This window comes from Solanum verrucosum, unplaced genomic scaffold (assembly GCF_900185275.1).
Source record: "Solanum verrucosum unplaced genomic scaffold, falcon-dt-bn FXZP01000268.1, whole genome shotgun sequence".
In the NCBI taxonomy this organism is placed as follows: Eukaryota; Viridiplantae; Streptophyta; class Magnoliopsida; order Solanales; family Solanaceae; genus Solanum; species Solanum verrucosum.
The window spans coordinates 4,585,034-4,608,168 of record NW_026019957.1 but is presented as its reverse complement, the minus strand read 5'-3'; the positions used below and the strand labels follow the sequence as shown (position 1 = coordinate 4,608,168).

Genomic DNA, 23,135 nt, shown 5'->3' with positions numbered 1-23,135 from the left:
TATATTAATTAATAAAAATAAATATGTAAACTAGATACCATTTAAAGAAAATTTTATTCAGAACTACATTTAGGGTTAAAAATTTATTATTATTCTATTTCTGTCTTTGAGGAAGATTAAGAAAAACTATTGATTTTACAAGGAATTAATTACCTAATAAGTATAAAAGAAATATTGTATCATATAAAACGAAATAAATATAGTACACACTTTATTTTTATAAAAATAATTCCTATTCGTACATGAAATCTTTGACTTGTTTTCCATCCTTCAAAGCATAATTTTTCCTCTTACAAAAAAGGTATATTAATGAAGAGAAATAAATATATAGACTAGATACGATTCGGTCAAAATATGATTTTAGGATGAATATTTATTATTCTTTCTTTCTATATTTATGCTAATTAGGAAAAAATATTAATGCCACAATAAATTAGAAGGTAAAAGAAATACTATTTTGATTATATAATAAGTTTAACCATAAAAGGTAAATTTGTTGAAATTTTAGTAACAAAATCCAAATATGACATGAATTTAATGACTTGATTTTTGTTCGAGGTACTTGTCAACTATAAATACAGTGTTATTCTTTTAGATACTTTCAATTACTCTAAGATTCATTCTCTTATCTTTCCTTGTATTAGCCCAAGCCTTTTTTCTTTTTGGATGAATTTTTTGTTAAGAGGAAAAAGGAAACTGTACTTGCAATCAACAACATGCCGATCAAATGGTAACAATTTTGAATTCATTAGAAACATAACACTTTTGAAAGATTTTGGTGTGTATGTTTAAGTGTACAATTTGTTACTTTGTTTGTTGTTAGGATTTTGCATTGGCAGGTAAATGCCGGAACAACAATCAATAGTCAAATACTGATAGAAGTACCTAATTGTGCTGAGAGCATTAATGTTGTTAAAAGAAGGAAGATGGAAAAATACTTTTACCTTTTATAAGCCCATACTCAAAGGTATTTCATTACTTAATAAATCATGTCTGTAAACATTATATAAAGGAATGACCTTTTTTTCCCTCTCGATGGATTGTAAAGATTGAATTTGGAAAGTGTTTTTCCTTTGTAAGTAATCTATAAAAAAGCGAAGAAGTGAATAATCTGGGTCAAGAATAGATCTAACTGTAAGATAATCTATATATCTCGCATTTCTAACTTACACACCATGTCATTTTTAAGAATATTTTTGTGGCCATATACGAGATTTGATTATTGATTGATTTATTTTTTCTTTTACTAGAACAAGCAAATGTATCGGAATTTCCCCAAATTTTTTTGGGGGTTTCACTTCAAGAATAACCCGACAAGTTTTACATGGCACTTAGTAGGCAACGACTGGTTGTGGAAGCAGAGTCATCAATGCAGACGATAATGGAGAACTTACAATCTTATAGAATGAAGCTTGCAGTTAATTGTGAGGTTTGTATTATTGAGATATGCAAACTATTGTTCTTATTGTAAGTGGATGATATACTTATATAGCACCATCAAGATTTTTGTCTTCACAAATACTCATTAAAAATTTGACTGATATAGGAGTTTCAGTATCGACTTGGTGACTTCCGGCTTCGAGTAGACAAAGCTGTTTCAATACATTCTGAGAACTTGAGGGGAATAGTTATGGAGGTATGCAAATACTTTTAGGGATTTATTCTCAGTTGAAGCTTTTTATATGGTTAATCGGTTTTTTTTAAAAGCATAGCTATGTTGTAATGTATTATGTTTTTTTTACCCTTCATGGAGAGGAATTCAATTATTGTACTTTACCTAATTAAAAAAATAAATACTATTATGAGCATGCTTGCCTCATAAGATGTTTGTTTCTTTTGTAGATGTAGTATCTTCCGATTTCCTCATGGGAAATATCACATCTAATTATGAGTGAATTCTTCGGGATATGGAAGGAAACTCTTGGAAAAAGATCATTACCGGGTCATTTTGTGCATGTTGAACCAAATTTTTCAGAGTTTGGCCTCTCTGATCAATACACTTCACAACACACAGTTGTACAATATGCTAGCATCTTGGCTCAAATGGCAGCAACATCTCAATCGTCACAAGCAACTAGAAATTAGAATGTTTTGCTGACGTTATAAGATTTTTCTTTAGCTTCAGAAATGAGTTCTTTATGTTCATTAATTAATTGGGAATATGCACATCAATAGTAAGCAATCTTAAAGCTACTATGCTTTCAATTTAGAATTTATACAACTACTTTTTTTTTTCTTTTTAGTGGGTAATATGAATGTTAAATAATTTCTTTTGTGTGAAAAATTGTACTTAAGATTATATAGACTTTTAAGCCCATATTGCAAGACAAGTAGGGATATTGCCGCAAAGATGCTCACCGAGATGTGGGATATATTAAAGAATATCAACGTCAGATTTGTGGTCTTGATATGCCTGATGAAGAGTTTATAGACACTGATGTTTCTAAGATAGCTATGTTAGGATTTAAGGGATTGTGAAAGCATAAACAATCTAAACATTTATAAATCCTATCAATTATTCATGATCGTAGAACTATATGAATTTCACATAAATCTATTACTATAGTAAATCAGTCAAGAATACATACCCGAATCAGTCATAGTGTTTTTCGAGAATCTTGACTTGAATTGAGCGGAAGTCTTTTTCTTTGGTGTTCTTGAGAAGTTCTTTCTCTCTCTTGACTTACACTTTATGAATAACTTTGACGGATAAGACTATTACTTTATGGCAGAGAGAGGACCCTTTAAATAAGAGAGTTTTTAATATTATTCCCACTTTCCATCATGGTGAATAGTGCAGGTAATGGGTAGTTTTAAAACTACCAAGTAACTCTCCACTTAATGGGTAGTAGGAAGACTTAATGGGTAGTTGGATGTTACTAAGTAACTTCCCCACTTCCCCACTTCTCCACACATATAAGTAATTTCCCCACTTCCCCACTTCTCCACACATATTTAGGATTGAAATTATATTTATTATTAAACCAAAATATAATTAGTGGGCCATAGAAATTTACATTCTCCCACTTGGCGCACGACCTTTAACTGAATGGTTTAATATGCATGTTAATCGTCATGTGCACAATGTTAGATCCAACATTGTTCGTCGTTATTAAGTAAATCAACTAATATGAGTCATTGCGGTTGTACACCACTTTTTTTGGCATAGTCCCTTCCATGCACAACAATATTAGTCTATTGCCTAACACAACCGTTCAAATACATAATGGGTCCACAATAATGCTTAGAATATCTTTATCTAAAACAAAACCTGTCATCGTCATTCTCAACATAACGTATACAAGAGAAAACATGTAATAACAGAAACATATATATAGTTGAGTTCAAAGTGGAAATTGCATAAACATAATAAAATCTTTATAGAAAGTCATTCATTGCTATCAGTAAGACCCATCTAACAACATGTTCAACAACTGTTTTGGGCGGTAATCCTTTCGTCAAAGGATCATCAATCATAAGCTTGGTGCTAATATGTTCAATTGTCACTTTATGTTTATGGACTTCTTCCTTAACTGAAAAGTATTTCAATTCCATATGCTTGGCACCTTTCAAATACTTATCATTTTTAGAGAAGAAGACTACCAGCGGCTTGGAAATACTATTGACTAGCCCAAGTCCTGAAATAAAGTTCCACAGCCAATTAGCCTGAACTGTGGCCTGAAAGCATGCCACAAACTCAGCTTTCATAGTGGATTCAGCTACAATAGACTGCTCCACACTCTTCCATGATATTGATCCTCCAGCTAACAGGAACAAATATCCAAATGTGGATTTTCTTGTATCCACACAACCAACATAATCTGAATCTGAATATAGAATCACATAAAGATGATCAAATTTTCTATAAGTGAGCATATGATCACTAGTTCCTTGCAAGTATCGTGACACTTTCTTCGCAGATTTCCAGTGATCCATTCCTGGATTACTTTGATAACTGCCCAACATTCCTACAACAAAACTGATGTCAGGTCTCGTACATGTTTGGGCATACATTGCACTCCCTACTATTGATGCATAGGGAATATCATTCATTTGCTTATGTTCCAATTCATTCTTTGGACATTGATTGAGATTAAATTTATCTCCTTTCTGAATTGGAACGGGACTTGATGAGCATTTTTCCATTCTAAATCTCTCTAATACTTCATTAATATAGGCTTTCTGATACAAACCTAATAATCATTGTGATCTATTTTGAAATATTTCTATCCTAATGACATAGGATACCTCTCCCATATCTTTCATTTCAAAATTGTTAGAGAGATAACTCTTGGTATCATGCAACAAACCAAGATCATTAGAAGCAAGCAAGATGACATCAATGTACAGGACTAACATAATAAACTTACTCCCACTAACCTTTAGTTATATACACTGGTCAACAGTGTTTTCCTTAAATCCAAAGGTTACAATAGTTTCATTAAACTTATGATACCATTGTCGGGAAGCTTGTTTAAGTCCGTATATTGACTTCTTAAGTTTACACACCATGTGTTCCTTTCCTTTACTAGAAAACCCCTCACGTTGATTCATATAAACTTCTTCCTCGAAATTTCCATTTAGAAAGGTTGTTTTCACATCCATTTGATATAGCTCTAAGTCATAATGAGTTACTAAAGCCATTATAATTCTGAGTGAATCTTTTTGAGTGAAACCTTTTGCAATAGTCTGGCCTTGTGACGTTCGATGTTGCCAGTTGAGTCAGGTTTGGTCTTAAAGATCCATTTACACCCAACTCTTTTGTAACATTATGGTAATTCAACAAGGTCCCATACTTCATTTTGTTCCATAGATTTCAACTCATCTTTCATAGCATTTATCCAAATATCAGAATTATTACTTTCAATAGCTTGTGAAAATGAAACTGGATCATTATCAATTCCCAAGTCAATTTCTGACTCATGTAAATATACCAATTAGTTATCAGAAATAGCAGATCTCTTTTGTCTTCGAGATTTTCTTAATGCTACTTCTTGTGGTACATCTACTGCAGGTTCACTAATTATCGCTTCATTCAGATTAACAGGAGCATTGATTTGTTGTTCTTGTTGATTGTTAGATTGCACAACAACTTTAGGAACAACATCTTTAAAAGAAGTAAAAGGCAGAGGAACTCTTACCCTAACTTCTTTAATTTCCACTTTACGTGGTTCTTCACTCGCACTAACTTCACTATTCTCAATGAATCTAGCATTTCCAGTTTCAACTATTTTTGTACTGTGATTAGGACAGTAAAATCTATACCCTTTTGATTTTTCTGGATAACCCATGAAGAAACCACTAATTGTTCTTGAATCCATTTTCTTTTGTAGTGGGTTATAAACTCTAACTTCTGTCGGGCAACCCCAAACATACAAGTGCCTTAACTAGGTTTCCTACCAGTCCACAGTTCAAAGGGAGTCGTTGGAACTAATTTTCTAGTAACCCTATAAAGTAAGTAAACGACAGTCCTTAAAGCATACATCCACAATGAAAAAGGTAAAGATAAATTACTTAATATACTCCTAACCATGTCCATTAATGTATGATTACGCTTTTCTGCTACACCATTTTGTTGTGGTTTTCCAAGCATTGTGTATTGAGCACATATGTCAGGCTTTGCGAGGAATTTAGCAAATGGACCTAGGTGTTATCCATTTTCATAATATGTTCTATAATATTCACCACCTCTATCTGACCTGATTATTTTCACCTATCTACCTAGTGGTCTTTCAACCTCAGTAATAAAGACCTCTAAGGCATTTATCGCTTGAGATTTCTCATGCAACAGATAGACATACCCATAACGTGAAAAATCGTCAATAAAAGTGATAAGATATTTTTCTTTACTGAAAGATGCAATATCAAAAGGACCACATATATCAGTGTGTATAATTCAAGAAGCTGTGTGCTTCTTGTGGCTCTTTTCTTTCTGTGTGTTGTTTGTTTTCCTTTAATATAATCCACACAAATGTTAAGGTCTGTAAAATCCAAATTTGAAAGAATTTCATTCTTAACTAATCTTTCCAATCTTTCTTTGGATATGTGACCTAAACGTTTGTGCCATAAGAAAGCAAATATTACATTCACCAAACTTCGTTTGATTCCAATATTATGATGCAGAGTTAAGAGTGTTTCGGCAAATAGATTATCAAGATTTAGTTTGTATAAGTTATCACAAAGAGTACCAGTACCAATGAGATAATTATGTTTAAACAAACTAAAACATCCATTACCGAAATTAAAAGAGTATCCACTCGTATCAAACATAGACAAAGAAACGAAATTTCTCGAAAGAGAAGGTACATAACAAGTTTCAAGTAAATCTAAGTGACGCCCAATATTAAGGATCAAACGGTAAGTCCCTATAGCTTTAACTGAAACCTTCACTTTATTCCTCATATACACATATCTTTCATTCTGGTTTATAGTTTGTGTTGTAAGGAATCCCTGCATCGTATTAGAAACATGAACAATACAACCAGAGTCAATCCACCAAGTATTATAAGGAACTTCAATTAGATTTGATTTGAGACATGTAAAAGCACTAGGCTTACCTTTCTTCTTGAGCCATGCCTTAAATTTCAGTTAATCTTTCTGAAAGTGTCCAGATTTTCCACGTAAACGACGCTTATCATTCTTGTGTTCCTTCTTACGTACTTGAGAGGAGGACTCATTAACATTGTGGTGCCTTTGTTTTCCCTTAACATGTTTCTTTCCTTTCTTTCCAGCTCCTTGATGACTTACAAAGTTGATGGAGTGGGTTCCTTGATTCTTGAGCCTTACTTCCTCCTGAACCAACATTTCGTGCAATTCATGCACGTTCCATTTGTCTTTCATGGTGTTGTAGTTCATTTGGAAAGGGCCGTACTCAGTCGGTATTGAATTGATGATGAATTGTACAAGGAAATTTTTTTCCACTTCCATTCCCAAAGACTTAAGTCTCGCTGCTACATTTGTCTTTTCAATGACATGCTCATGCATGGTACGTGAACCATCAAACTTCATGGTGGTCAAAGTACCCATTAGTGTCCCAACTAGAGAATTATCAGCAGTTTGAGAAGATTCTTCCACAAGTTTCAGAATTTTTTTTGCATTTTCAGTTTTGGGAAGAGTAGTCTTAATGTTGCCCGCAATATTCATTCGCTTAAACATTATGTTTAATATGTTAGATGGATCCCAGTGCTTATAATATGACCTTTCTTCAATACTGCTACTTTCAGTAATAACAGTTGGCTTCTTAGTGTAAAGTGCAACATCAAGATCTAAAATTCTGAGATGGAATTTGATCTATTCGCACCAATCTAGGAAGTTAAGACAGTTAAAGGTCGTAACAGAGGCAGAGTGCAAATGAAGAGCAAATGCTGCAAATATAATATGCTCATTTGTTAATACTTTGAGTTATGAATTTTAAACATACTATCAAATTCAGAAATGGTTTATAAATTCTTAAATGTATATTGATGTCCTCCTTTGGGCGAAACATCAAAATACAAATTTAGACATAGTGATGCTTAAATGTAAATTTAACGTAATTCAATAATTTTTAATGTGTCAATCAATAATATTTATTATCTTTGGATAAATAAATAAAACTAACGACAGATCTAAATTATCTCCTTAATATCCAATGGTTTTAAAAATAAATAATCAACCTTTGGGTGATTCGTAAATATCTTAGAACCAAAAACTTCAATATATCCATAAGGGTTATATCAGTTACAAGGATCAAAATAATGGATAATTGAATATACGTTTAATCATTAATATTTTGAATTAATTCTTCAAAGATTAGATCACTTTGAGGATTAACTAATCTCATATACATAGTTCCAAAATAAAATACATCATAATAGTGAATAATTATTTCCCTTAATACTAAACACCTTTATATGGCAAAATTAGTGCAATAATAATGGATAATAACATTATGCATATGTGAATCATTATATATACAGTGATGCTATAAAGCAAAACAAATTATGGATCAACACGTCACTAATTAATTCACATGAGTTCTTTTGAAGGTCATTACTAAAAAAATGTTTTCGTAATTTAAAAGAAAAGAACAAGTGTTCCAATACAAATTCAAGTTTTCAGTGAGTGAAACTCAACTACTCAAAACATAATAATTCGAATCCAGATCAGCCATACAATGAATTCAATACCCATTATTGATTTCAAATTAAGAAAACATTAATTCTATGAAAACTCATTAGTTCTTAAACCTGACTCTGATACCACATGTTAGGATTTAAGGGATTGTGAAAATATAAACAATCTAAACATTCATAAATCCTATCAATTATTCATGATCGTAGAACTATATGATTTTCATATAAATCTATTACTATAATAAATCAGTTAAGAATACATACCTGAATCAGACATAGTATTTTTCGAGAATCTTGACTTGAATTGAGCGGAAGTCTTTTTCTTTGTTGTTCTTGAGAAGTTGTTTCTCTCTCTTGCCTTACACTTTATGAATAACTTTGATGGATAAGACTGTTACTTTATGGCACAAAGAGGACCCTTTAAATAAGAGAGTTTTGTACATTATTCCACTTTCCGTTATGGTGAGTAGTGGAGGTAATGTGTAGTTTTAAAACTACCAAGTAACTCCCCACTTAATGAGTAGTTGGAAGTTATTAAGTAACTTCCCCACTTCTCCACACATATAAGTAATTTCCCCACTTCCCCACTTCTCCACACATATTTAGTATTTAACTTATATTAATTAGTAAACCAAAATATAATTAGTGTGCCATAGAAATTTACAGGCTAAAGATTTTGTGATAGACAATTTGTTTTGTGATTTTAATAGTAGATTATTGAGTTTGGATGAACTATTAGTCATCCTTTATCTAGAATGCTATTAGTACTTGTGAGAATGACTTGATCAACATCTGTAGTACTGTTAATGATAATCTTTTTGGTGATTACTGAGTTTCAGAGCATCATTTGTTTACTACAACTTGTGAAGGATCGACAACCAAAATAAGGAGTCAATCAATGATCAAAGAGGGAACGACACAATTGCAACTTACAAAGGACATGACTCTAGGTAGGAAGATATCTATAGAGATAGGAGATTAGAGTAGAAGGTTAATGAGCAGGATTGTTCTTAATTACTCATATATTATCTTGTTGTCCGATTTGATTTATTATCTATTTTTTTTCTTTTGTTTCATTTATAATATTATATATTATTATTATTATTATTGTTCTCGTTTGCTTTGCTATATTTTATATTTTATACGTAATTTTGCTATGCTTGACTCTATCAAATTCATGATATTCTGTCAATTATTAAAAAAATTGTTCACTCCAAAATATTATGTAATGTACATCAGCAAACCATGTATACATAAAACTATGAACACAACTGAACAAAAAGTTGGAGACGAGTTGAGGTGTTTAGATGTGCATCGTCAAATTTGGAGTATTTAGTTGCAAGCTGAGGCCAAGTTTCACTTTAATGATAAATGATTCAGGTTGTACAATCTCTATGTATAACCTAGAATGAGCAAGTGACATAACATCTATTGCTCTTCAAATTGGATTTAGAACTAAGCTACATCTTGTACTTATACCTATGATTGTTGTTTAATTATAGATTCCTACACTTTTTGTAAGCATCTCTAACCGTTACTCTTTCATAACACAAGGTTAGGGTTCTCAAGTTTCATAATTTTTGAAAATCTAATTAGGGTAGTTTTCTTAACTAAGTTGTTGAGAAATTAGAAAACATTTAAGGTTAGAGTAAAACTACATCACTGAAATTTATCTTTTGGAACCAAAAAACTTCTAAACCCTACTCAATAAGTTTCATTGAACAAGAATATAAATAATATTGGTAGCAAGAAGGAATGCGCTAAATGATTGACTGATTCACATCCAAGAGCGTGAATACCAAGGTTGAAATCCCAATGAGAAAAACGTATAGGGTGAACCTTGGTGGGTAAAATTGCTCAGTACCTATGCTAGTGAGATATAGTAGGTACTCTGTGGAATAGTCAAGGTGTGCACAAACTAACCGAACACCAATTGTTCTATTTTTTTTTCAAAAATTGAACTATTGAGAAAAGCTCAAAACTAACATGAGTCGATCCATCACTTGGACTAAAAAGGAAAAAAAATCAAGAATTTTTTTTTTTGATATATTAAGAGAAGGGAAAACCTAACCTATGTTGAATCTGCCACTTGAGCAACAAAGGAAAAATCGATTAAAAAAATTGATCTATTGAGAAAATACTATAACTTACTGAGTTGAATCTGTCACTTGAGAAAAAAAAGGATAATCAATAAAAAAGTGATCTATTCAGAGAAGCTCAAACCTAATCTGATTTGAATTTGTCACTTGAGAAAAAAAGGAAAATCAATAAAAAAAAATTCGATTGAAAAAGATCAAACCTAACCTGAATTGAATTTTTCACTTGAGCAACAAAGGAAATTTTCAGGCCTAACCTGAATTGAATCAGTGAGAAACATTAAAAATATCAATAATGAGTAGAGCCGTCAATAAGGTTTAAGACCATTGGGCCAGTCCGACTCAACCCGTGATTTGACAGGGTTGGACTAAGTTGTTTAGAGTCCATTTAAAAATAGGGCTTTTAAGCCAAGTTTTAATAAGCCTGTTAGCTTCATGTGGTGTTTGAGTTGTCAAGATCCGAGCCTACACCCTGGACATCGCCGGCACTCGAGAACCATTGCTGGTCCCCAAGCGAACCCTCATCTTGGCTGGCTACAAGCGGAAGACTAACTCAAGCATACATAAACTTAAAACTGAATTAAATATCCAATAGTGAACTTTAAGAGAGTCTGAGCAATACTCAAAAGAAAGTAAATACAGAAAACTCTTCAACTCTGTCTATCTATGAAGCCTCTACTATTACACAAAGATATCGGGACAAGACTCACGAAATCTCAGAACTACTAACTGTAAGATAAAGGCTCACCAAAGTTGACTGGAATATCACATGACCTCAACAAAACGCCTGTTGATGATCCTGAATACCTGTATCTGCATCATGAAACAATGTATGCCAAATGACTCAGTACGTAGAATGTATGAGCATGTAAGGGGAATTCTAAAGCATAAACATAGACTTGAACTTGATAAAAAGGAAACATACTTACCTCTTCTCAACTCACTCAACTCAACTCAACTCAACTCAAGAATAAGATACTCAACTCTAAGATATGAACTCAAGATACTCAACTCATGATAAAGCAACAATAAAAATTGTAATATATGGAAGGCTTTTTAAAAACAATAGACGATAACTCAGTTGTATGAAAAAATACAATAATAACTCGGTTTGTATGTTGACACCCAATTTTTGAACTTCACATTATAGATTAATCATTGAGCTTCTTCAATTTCAAACGATTTAAAATAATTAGTTTTATAATTTCAAAAAAAAAATAATAAATATAGTTTGCAAGTTATTTTAAATAGTTGTATCATTTTTATAATTTTTAAATAAATATATGTGTTTTATAATTATCTAGATTATTTGTATATTTTAAGAATATTCGAAAATCATCTCAAAAGATTTTTGCTTTAATTAAGTATTTGTTTGATTAGTTTAAGTTATGTTTATATTTTTGAGTAAATTTGTTCCCAAGTAAATTAATTGTTTTATTTCGTTAAAATTAAGAAACTCATTAATTAATTTATATTAATTCATCTTGTTTAAATTTTAACCGAATTCACCAATTAAATTCTATTCAGTTATAATTGATATCCATTTGACTATTATTTAATAACAATTTTTAGTCAATTGCTTACCCCATCATTTAAGAACAATTTTGGGCCACTTCCTAAAGGCCCAATTCCAATTCCCTATACAACAAATAATTTCCAGCCCATTCCAAACAACAGCTCAACAACAATCCCAATTCAATACCCATTTCCAGCAACACCCACAACCAACCGACCCATGACCCAGTAATTCATCAAGACCAAAGTGACCCGCGAACAAATCTGCAAAACGAGACCCGCACAATGTCTTCTTCCCAGCGAGAAGTCACGTCCAACAGTACCCCAACCCCATTGCCCATACTTCTCTTCTTCTTCTAGACGCGAACCCAGCTACCAAACTGACCCAGCAACGCGATCCAAATCGCGATCCGGTCCAACAATCCAACAGTTGCATCAATCCAACAAATCTGGAGAAAAGTTGTTGTCCTCTTCACCTGCAGCGTCCAACCACCCTCACGTCCCCTTTCCCCCATTTTATGGGATTTTCAAAGCTTTCTACTGTTGTCTTGAAAAGGGGTAGAGGAATTCTAATTTCAAATTCGAAATTTCATTCATTTTCCCCCTAATCGGTCCTAGTTTTCCTCTATATAAACCATCCCCTACCCATCGGTGTTGGGGGGAGAAAAAAAGAGGCTTTTGGAGTTTGAGTTTTGGCAATAGTCATTTTACACTTATGAATTTCACATTTAGTCCTTTGATTCTAAATTCCGAAAAGGTAGCCGCTTAGGTTCTGCCCAGATTTCTTGTTTCCTATTCGTATTAGAGTTTTTGTGGTAGAAAAATTGTCACTAGCTCGCTCTTGCCTCAGTTTGCTGCCCTCAAAGGGGTAATATTTTCCTCCTATTTATTTTCTTTAGTTATGAAGAATGTCTAATTTTTTTTTGTGGATGTCTATCTCTCTGTGCTTTGGTGCCTTCATATTTTATTTTCTTGAAATATGTTAGTACTGCATAGTTTGTCGGATTAGCTTTTGAGCATATTAAGGTCTCATCGATTTCGGTTTCTTATTAATAGATGTTTCACATATTTGATCAAACCATCCTAAATTCTGTTTTAAATGATTTTTGTACCGCTGTATCGATTTCAGTTCCTAATACTAAAACTCTATTCTAATGTGATATTTGAATGTTGGCGATAGTATTATTCTAGAAATCTTTGAGCTTGAGTGATTGCTTTGTATACCAATGACTTGGATTAATATACTTGAGTATGTGTTAATATCTCACCTCAGTTATTTCTATCTTACTTTATCACCTACTGAGTTTCCGTTTAAATGAACAAAGGATACTTAGGACCTTTTGGTTTTGTCATTATGTAGTAAATTAGATCATCTGTTACTCTTTTAAAGTCATTTTTTTTAGTTTTTGCTTCGAAGCATATGTATATCTTAGATTCTTCTTCATTAAGCTTAAGTTTTGGCTCCTTTTCATTCTATTTGGTTTAAGTATTTCACTGCATATTGCTTCATGAGATTTAATAAGTGAGCTTTCTTATTTGTTGAAAGTTTGGCTAATCACTTGGAATTTTCATAGTCCATTGACTTTGTGTTAATTCATTGGTAGTAAATCTTTATAATCATTCTTTGTTTTACTTCTTTGTAACTTCATTTGAAAATGTTTATATTTCACTAGTTGAGTTAAAGGTCATTGGATTGTTGAATATTTAAATGTGCATGACTACACATTAAGCCTCCCAAACTTTTCCTCTTGTTTAGTGCCTAACTCGGTACAATGAAATGCTCAAATTAAAAAATGCTACAAAAGTTACTTTATTTTTGCTAAATATTTGTTCGCCCGATTCTTAGAAGTTTAGGGCAGTTTTCCAGTAGCTTCACTGAATCATTAATTATAATAAAATAACTAGCAAGTTTTTTGTTTATTTTTTGACTTGGAAACTGTTTAATTGATTGTTGGTTGATTTATTGATTTGCCTATTTGTATTGATCAATTCAATACTAATATTACGTTTTCTTTTTTACATGTGAAATTCCATTTGAGTCCACTTCGGACTCCACTCTTGCATGTCCTTGAGTTGTGTCGAGTCATCCTTGTATTTGCAATAAAAGAGAAGTTTAAACAGTTTTTCTGGAAAGCCGAAAACAGGCTGATATACAGCCTGTATACAATGATGTACACTGATATATGGTTTGAGTGCAACAAACACAGGGCGGAGGCAAAACACAGGTGTTCGGAAGCAAAAAATACATGAAAAGGGATGATATACACGCTAATATACATTATACAAAATCAGGTTTAGGATTAATCCCCAAAAATTCCAGCGAAATTGGCCCAAAAGGAGGCCCAAATTCATTTTCTCCCTTACTCTTTAATTATTTAATTGTGATTATTTATTGTTTGTTGTTTAACTATAAGTTTATAATTGTTAATTAACTTAATGAATTCCCCAAAAGATGAGTTATTTTCTTTGTGTTGGTTTAATATTAATATATTTCATGTTTTTGTGTTCATTTATTTTATTAATCAAGTATAATGGTCAAAATTTTATTAAGTTAAACCTTTGGTCCTTTAAAAAGAGATGTTCTTTAATGCTTTTCACTTAATCACATTTTATTCATTTTAAATTTTTTTTTTTTAAGGTAAAGTATTTTTCTCAAATAAATTTTAAAAATGTTAGTCAAAACCTTTTCAATCAATTTCTAGCCTGTTATAAAAACAGGGTTGCAGAATTTATGCTGTAAAAAGCATATATTTTTTAAAAATTCTTCGAGCATCTTGGTGGCCAAAATACTCATTTGTCTTAAGCAATTTCATTTCATGAATGGCTATAATCAAATTTGTAGATTTTAAGCAAGTACTTAAATATGCATTTTCCATTTCAGGAAGGGCTTTATTAATATGATGGATAGCTACGTGATGTTTCCATGCTCTCCTTCTAATTATATGCAAATGGCGCTGTATATGCTTCATAGCATGAATAAAGTACTAAGATATTTCATAATTTCAATTATTTAGATTCCCTGTAGGTACTAAGTATTTCTTTCTATGTCTAAGTATGCGTATAACATGATATAGTATGCTTGTAAAATTAATAATATGCAATAAAAAGCGTGCGTGCATACCTTCCTTCTCTTTTGTCGATGAACAGTCCTTATCACTACCTGAGTAGTTCTCCCTTTAGGCTATGAACAATGTTTCACCCTAACGACCTCAGTCTTGGCTACTTGTTACTGTTCCTCCCTAAGGCTGAAGATCACAACCTTCACTTAAGACTATCAATGGAGTTTTAAGAAGAGAGGTATAAAAACCAACCGTTTATTTCATACTATAATTTTTACAATCAAACCATACATATTATACTATACTCACAACATATTTAAGAAATACTTTTCCCTGGTGGGAGAAGTTACTACTCACTCTCTCTAGAGGTACATAACATTTTTCTTAAATGGATATTTCTAGGAAAGATTAGTCTACCTCTATTCTGAGAAGTTCCTCTCCTTTTATAGATCTAAGGAGGGATCTTTTTACAATTTTTCATTTCGTCTGGAAGTCCTTCCGAAATTTGTTTTCCTTCTTTCGTCCTTCAATAATGCTAATGGCCGACATGATGTGATTTCTCTTTTTGACTAAAGAGAAAGGTTGAAAGAGATAAGATTCTCTTTTATCTTCTTTGACGTAAGTGCTTACGTCATTGTGTTTTGTCTTTTCGACAGTTTACATTTCAAGCTTCTTCACCTTGTGGTAAATCATGTTTGTGATCTAGCATTTTACAGGCTAGCTTCCACGTCTCTTTTGTTGCTTCTAGCTTATGTAACTCGATATCAAGGATTTTGTCTTTTATGACCTTAGATTTGGATCTTCCTTTTGTCATCAGGACCCAATCGTGATCATGATCTATTACCTTCATATCTTCATTGTAAAATCGCTTGAGAATAAAGTAGAGAGCCTTAATTCCCAATGCTCTTTTAGTTTGTATCCATTTTTTATTCAGATGCGGGAGTTTTTTGTCCACTCTTGTTGTTTTTATATTGAAATCCTTTAATTTTTCAATAGTGATGTAATTTATCGTAGTATAATATATTTGTTCATCTTTGCATTCCATAGAAATGCTAAAAAATCTGCAATAGACTCCTTTGCCTTGGGCATAATTTTTTATCGAACCAACTAACTGCTTAGGTAGTCCTGATAATTCTTTTAGTTCTGCCTTGGCGTATTGTAACACCCCGTATTCAAAATAGACAAAAATGCAGATTTTGAGAAGTTGCAGGTGCAACTTACGGTCACCATCCAGGGACCGTAGGTCAGACCACGGCCCGTGCTGGTGGTCCGTGGCTCACCACTGCAACCCCTCCCAGCCAGCTCAGAAAATTTGGCTAAGTGTTGACCCACGGCCGGACTTACGGTCCGTAAGTCAGGTCACGGACCGTAGTTCGTGTCCGTGGATCGATGCCCAAAAGCCTAGCTTCAGTCCCGAACTACGGTTGACCAGCATGGACCGTCATTCGATCCACGGTCCGTAGGTCTGACCGTAGATCGAAGGTTAGTAGTCAGTTAGCTGAAAATTCTGATGGGTCAACTTCAGATGGTCATAACTTTTAGCACAAAATGAATTATGTGTCCCATGACCTATGGTTAGATATATAATTGAATTATCTTTCCAACGCCACCGAGTTTGCTAAATTCCGACCTCCGAGTAAAAAGTTATGCTCATTTTAGTGAAGGTCTGTCGAACAGGCTTGACTTACGGACGCAATCTACGGACCGTAGATTGACCTACGGCCCGTAGGTCCACTCCGTAGGTCACTCCGACAACAGTTAATTCAGGGGTCCTTTGGTCTTTTCCTATTTCGTTTAACCCCTAAGATACGTCGTTTAGACCCTAAATCATGAGGTTTTAATTAGTTTAAGCCTAGAAACATAACTAGAACTTACCTAAGTCAAATTCATTAATCAAAACTTAGAAAATTAGAAGCAAGTAGGGAGAAAAAGGTCAAGAACCCTAGTTCAAGAACGCAACAAGGTTCCATCAGTTCCAGCCCCGAAATTGAAAGATTTCTCAGTGGAATTCGTCACCAGGTATGTGGGATTTCACTAGTGGGTTCCTTTCGCCCATTAGGTCCCTAGAATTCAGTCAGATTCTTGATTCCATGATTATGAACAGACCTAGGGTTTCTAGAATTTGAACAAATCATAATGAGTTAGTTATTTAAATGTTCCAAATCAGATTATCATGTTATTGCTCAGTTTATTGCATGAATTTCAGAACCCTAGCTATGTATTTCTTTAGTTCTTGAATTACACATACTAGGTCAGATATTTCAGAATTCAGTTATACATGCCTCAGTTTATGAATGCATCATTATCAGATTAATTGTTGCATTCTCAGTTTGCATGTTCAGTTCGAGCTATCCAGTATTTACAGAAATTCAGTCATAACTAGTTAACCACTTAATTCATTGGGAGTAGCATAATACCGAGTTGGACTAGGGTTTCAGCGTACCCATATAGTCCCAAAACTACGAGCCACGTAGGTGTAAGTCCCCTCTGTGGGCAACATCAGTTTAGTGATCACGCCAGCATGCCTTTATACCTCTGGCAGGGTATATTGGGTCCTCTCGATGGGGCGTATACATCGGACTCCACATTTAGCTCATGTGGTTTTATGTCGGTTATTAGTAGCTCCCACAGTTCAGTTAGACTCTATTGCATTGACTATATTTCAGTAGAGTCAGTATTCAGTCTCAGCATGTTATAAATTTGGTCATTGCATCAGTTAGCTCAGTATTCAGTATTTCAGTATCTATATCATGTTCAGATGATTTCATTGCTTTATTGCTTTGTTCAGTTATATGTTATTTCAACTTTACTCTATCCTGCATGCTCAGTACTTTTCAAGTACTGACACATACGTGCGCTACATCTTCTCGTGATGTAGGTTCAGGTTCTCAGCATCTAGATCACGCTTAGATCGATTCCCGATCTTCAGTTCAGCAGCATCAGTGGTGAGTCTTCATTCTTCGAGGACTAGTGACATGTTTATATTTATCGCTTTTAGTCTTTAGTTTCAGTTTTGCTAGATCTAGTTGGGGCATATCCCAACATTTCTAGTCAGTTTAGAGGCTTATTTCAGACATAGTTAGATTCAGCTTAGTATTTGAGTTTGATATTTCTTTTGTATTAAATTCTCAGATTTGATATATTCAGTTATAGTATATGGGTATTCCCCATCTTTTCAGTTTTAATTATGAATTAGCTTCCGCATCAGTTTATTTTCTTTAGTATGCTCATGATCATGCCAGCAGGGTTAGCTTGGGATCACTTGTGGTCCTAGGTCCCGTGTCCGCGTCTTGGGGGTAACTCGGGGCGTGACATGTATACTTGATGTAAATACCCGAATTCAAATAATTGGGCTGTGATCCCTGGGGATCCGTTAGGAAATATGGAGATTCTAGGGAATAAACTGTTTGAACCCAATACTCCAAATGTTTTTCCGCTTTCTTCGGGGAGATTATAAATGAATTTTGTAAAGGACAAATATTTTTCTTCTTTAGGATGTTGTTTTCCAACCTGAAAAGAAGAAAAGATTTTGGTTCCTGACGGAACTTTGTTAGAGTTTTCTTTTTATATAGAAATAAGTTTTTCTTCAGTTTTGGATGTATCATCCTTTTGTATTGCTTGGCTTTTACCTTTATCGGAAGACTCAGGTTTCGGCATATCCATGCTTACCGATGAGATGTTTTTGGCACTAGGTGCTAGTGGGACATCTCCTGCCACTTTTTTTGGATTAATATTCCCTTCAGGATTGGAATTCCTTTTTGGACGTGTGTCCAAGTGTTCGCATAATAACAAAAATTCATTCATGTTTTCTGCTTGATCAATTCTTAATTTGTTAATTTCGAATTGCAATTTTCTCGCTTGTTCCGATAAGCTCATTAAATCATCTCTGATATTAAATAACTTTTGGCTTTTGTCATCAATTGAATCCGACACCAAATTCATTTTTCAAATACCCTGTTGACTAAGGTTTGAGTCTGTTTGTACATATTGGACGTTTCTCGACAAAAAATCTGCAAAAGAGTTGTCAATTCCTTTAATATGTTCTATTTTGAAGGAATAAAATGATAATAGAACCTGCCATCTATGCAATCTTCTATATTGTGTTTCTGACGAAAGTCTGTTAAAAATTAGTCCTGACACCTGCGTGTTATCAGTTCTTATAATGAATAATTTTGGTAAAAGGAATGCTGAAAATTTTCTGATTCCTCTAACAATTGCTAATAACTCTTTTTCATTAGTAGAGTATCTAGTTTTTGCATCGTTAAGGTACGACTTGTGTACCTGCAAATTTCATGAAGATCTGTTTGCAACAGAGCTCCCCAGTGATAATCTGACGCATCAGTTTGTAATACTAAATTGTCATTTTCATCTGGTAATCTAAGTTTTGGTAACTTAGAGCATTCTTCTTTTAGATATTTTATACATTGTGTATGTTCTTCTATCCAACCAAGTCTGTTGGATTTTCTTATCAGTTTTTGCAGTATATTCCTTTTTTTTTGCTAAATCCGGAATAAATTTTCCTGCATAATTGAGGCATCCAAGAAACCTTTGTATTTCTTCTTTGGTTGTCAATTTGTTGGGAAATTCTGTAATTTTCTTTGAGATATGGGTTTGGAGTTCAATTCCGTTTTTTGAAATTATCATTCCTTAGAATTCAATCTCATTTTTGTTTATATCTGCTTTCTTCTGGCTTAAAACTATTCCATTTTTTAAGCAGATGTCTGAAAATTTCTTTAGATGAGATATGTGCTCTTCATAAGTTTTACAGCAAATTAATATGTCATCTATGTAGACTAATAGAAATTCTTTATCAGAGAATATCTTGTCCATTTTCTTTGGAATATCTAAGGGTATTTTTTTTAGCCCAAATATCATTACTATCCATTCATAATGACCATTAGGTGCACTGAAAGCAGTTAGTGGAATAGATTCCTCTGCTAATTTTATTTGCCAAAACCCACTTTTACAGTCGAATTTGGAAAAATAGTTTTTACCTTTAGCTAGGTTGATTAAATTATTTTTATTTGGGATTAAATATCCATCAAATATACAATTTTTATTAAGCTCTTTGTAATTTATAACCATACGAGCTTTCCCTCTTTTTATTTCAGCATGGTTTCTTACCATAAATGCTGGGCTGCTATGAGGGCTTTTACTAATCCTTATTAATGTTAGATTGAGTAATTCTTTAATCTGAATCTTGAATTTAGTTTTATCATCTTTAATCTGATGATTCGTTTTCAACAAGTTTTATCAATGAATGAACTAGATGAATTGGTTTATGCAATGGAAGATCTTAATCTTTCTGAACAAAAATTTAAAGTATTTATGAATAAAGGGGAAACAGGAAGACCCCAAGGAAAATTTGAAGAAGGTGATGGATCTAACTCCATTAAAAAAGAATGGCAAGAGCCAGAAATGAATGAATTTTTTTTTGCAAATAAAGCAAAAAAGAACAAAGATTTTATAAAATAATATCATAATAGTGATAAATCCAAATTCATGCCTAATAGACTCCCAACAAGAGACATTGGAACCCAATTCCTAGATCTAGATTGTAATAGAGATCTGGAAACAAGTCTAGACTTATGGTCTCAAAACATGCTCCTTTATTTCTTATTAGGAAAAGTAAATTATACCGATGAATAAAAATACATCATTATGATAAATACTTTTATAGGAAAAGTAAATGACTGGTTCTCTGGATTAACAGAAGATGCAGAGAAAATAATAAAAAATGATACCTTAGAAGGATTAAAAAAATCTTTACAAGAAGGTATAACAAACCTTAAGCAATATGTTGCAAATGAATTTTTTGGTGGACAAGGAAGCCCAATAGACAATTGAGAAAAGATAAGAACTATTGCTAAAGAGCAGTTAGAAAAATTACAAATCTGTAAAATGAGTCATATTCAAGAATACACTTGTGAATTTGAAGAATATTACTATAAAATATTTGATAATGGTAAAGAAATGTTACCATATCTTGAAAAATACTATAAAAATTTACCAGGCTTTTGGGCAAAATACTTCAGAGAAGAATATGAAAAAGAAAATAAAAAAGGAGATACTCTTGGTCAAAGAATAAGCTTCTTGAAAAATAGACTAGGTCAATTATGTATGTCACATAACATACAAAGAAAAGCTAAAAGAATAAATACACAAATTTATTGTTTAGACACAAATGCAACCACTCAATGGGGATGCAACTATGATAAACCTTATAAAAAAAAAACTTAGTAAAGGTTTAATAAAAAGAAAAAACGTTTCTAAACAAAATTATATACCCAGAAAGAAATATTATAAAAGGAAAAAAGATTTTAAAAGAACAAAACCTGCAGAAAAATGCAAATGTTATAATTGTGGCGAAGAAGGCCATAAAAGTTACGAATGTAACAAAAGAAGAGTAAAAATATCAAAAATCGACAGAATAGACATTGATTCAGACCTTGAGTCAATAAAATCAATAGGAAGTGAAGACTTCTTTGAAGAAATATATGAAGAATATTCTACAGATTCCAATGAATCAGAATAAAGAAATACAAAAAGAAGAAGATAATTTAGTTCATATAATAGAAACTGAAGAAGACCATAAGTGTTATAGCCTAAAAGCAACGTTTGATGGAGAAATTTTCAGAAAAATCCAAGGATTAAAACTAAATCTTAAAATAGAAGATAAATTATTAAACAAAATGAAAAGAATTTTTGCAAGAAATAAAATATCTTTATCACGAATATCAAGAGATTGAAAAAGTGATAGAAATTACCCAAACAACAGGAAAACATAAATTAAACCTGTTAACTAAGCCAACGATTGATCAAATACTTAGGAAAATTCCTGAAAAGAAAAGGAAAAAAATGAACTATGTCCATCTTGGTGGAATTCAAATACTTGTGAAATCAACCTTCAAAGAGGGAATTAATTGTCCTATAGTCATAAATATCTCAGACGAAAGATTTATTAATGCAAGAGAAGGAAATATTGGTATAATTGTGGGAAACCTAGCTTATACTAAGCTCCTATTCACATACTACCCAAAGTACTGTATTTCACTAAAAGATGCAGACTTTAATGACGCATTAAGTTTACATTTCCAAATCAAGAGAAAAGATCTCTTCAAACCAGGAAACCATATAATGAGTATTTACTATCAGGCATTATATACGGTTACAAATTCTAATTATGGAAAGATATACAAAAATAAAGGAATGATCGAAATTGATCAAGAATGCTCTGGGATAGCAAGAATTGTTGAAGCAGAAATTCAAAATGCTCAAATTCCAGAAGAATATGAAATTGAGTTCGAAAAAACTCAAGAAATAGGAAGCACTAGCATTAGTAACTCTAGACTCTCTATCGATTATGGAAGAAATTCCATTAGAATAAGTATTTCCAATAGATACCCTAAAAGAATTCTAGAAAATCCAAATATGACTAGAATCATGGGAAGAATATATAACGGAACAGAATGGAAATCACAAGAAATGTTAATCCAAACAGGAGCCACGTCTAACCATATAAGAGGAATCTTAATAAACGGATTACAAATCCACAAAGGAAATCCCTATAATTATAAAACCTTTGAGGGAAACAATTTTAGTTGTGAGAATATGATAAATCTACCAATACAACTAGATACAATAAGAATAACAGTTCCTTGTTATATCACCAATCATGAAAGTGGTCAAGATCTTATCTTAGGAAACCGTTTCCTGAATAGTCTAGAAGACTACAATATAGGAAAAAATGGTATAGAAATGATCTATAAAAATGAAACTTGTTTCATACCAAAAATATAAATGCCAAAAGAAACTTCTTTTAAAGTATCTGTTTTCATAGAAATCACTTTCTATGATACCAAAATAACAAGCTGTTGCCACATAGACAACAGATCTGAAGCAAGCTTAGCCAAGTCTTTTGTTATAAAAGAATGGGATATAAACAAAAGCAATATATCAATGATTGGAATTACGGGAGACAAAGAAAAGCTCTCTCAGTCCAAAGAAAAGGTAGAAATAATTTTAGGATCTAAAATTGTTTCTATAAATAAATTATTTGCCTACGATAAACTGGAAACAGATTTATTATTGGGAAATGATTTTTTACAACAATTTCAGGCTTATCATCAAACCTTGTATATGATAAGCCTAAAAACCCCTTGCGGACATTTTATCAAAGTCCGAAGAAAACAAAATCCTTACATTATTGAAAAGGATAACAAAAGAAGATACTTAGAGAGCCTAAGAAAAATCTCTTGTAAGTGTCTTAACTTAGAAAAGATTAAAGAAAATCTACAAAAATCATATGGAGAAAATTCACTTGAAAAATGGGAACAAAACCATGAAAGGGC

General features: G+C 32.5%; 1 protein-coding gene and 1 pseudogene across 1 annotated transcript; one reads left to right on the top strand and one right to left on the bottom strand.

The window, feature by feature from the left end:
- The first annotated feature begins 716 nt into the window (after positions 1-716).
- Positions 717-2,085, top strand: LOC125814432 (mediator of RNA polymerase II transcription subunit 20a-like; annotated as a pseudogene).
- Positions 2,086-3,378: 1,293 nt separating this feature from the next.
- LOC125814384 (secreted RxLR effector protein 161-like) lies at positions 3,379-4,146 on the bottom strand. Its single transcript, XM_049493837.1, has one exon. It carries the CDS (start codon positions 4,144-4,146, stop codon positions 3,379-3,381), a length of 768 nt encoding a protein of 255 aa, XP_049349794.1.
- Positions 4,147-23,135: the final 18,989 nt, after the last annotated feature.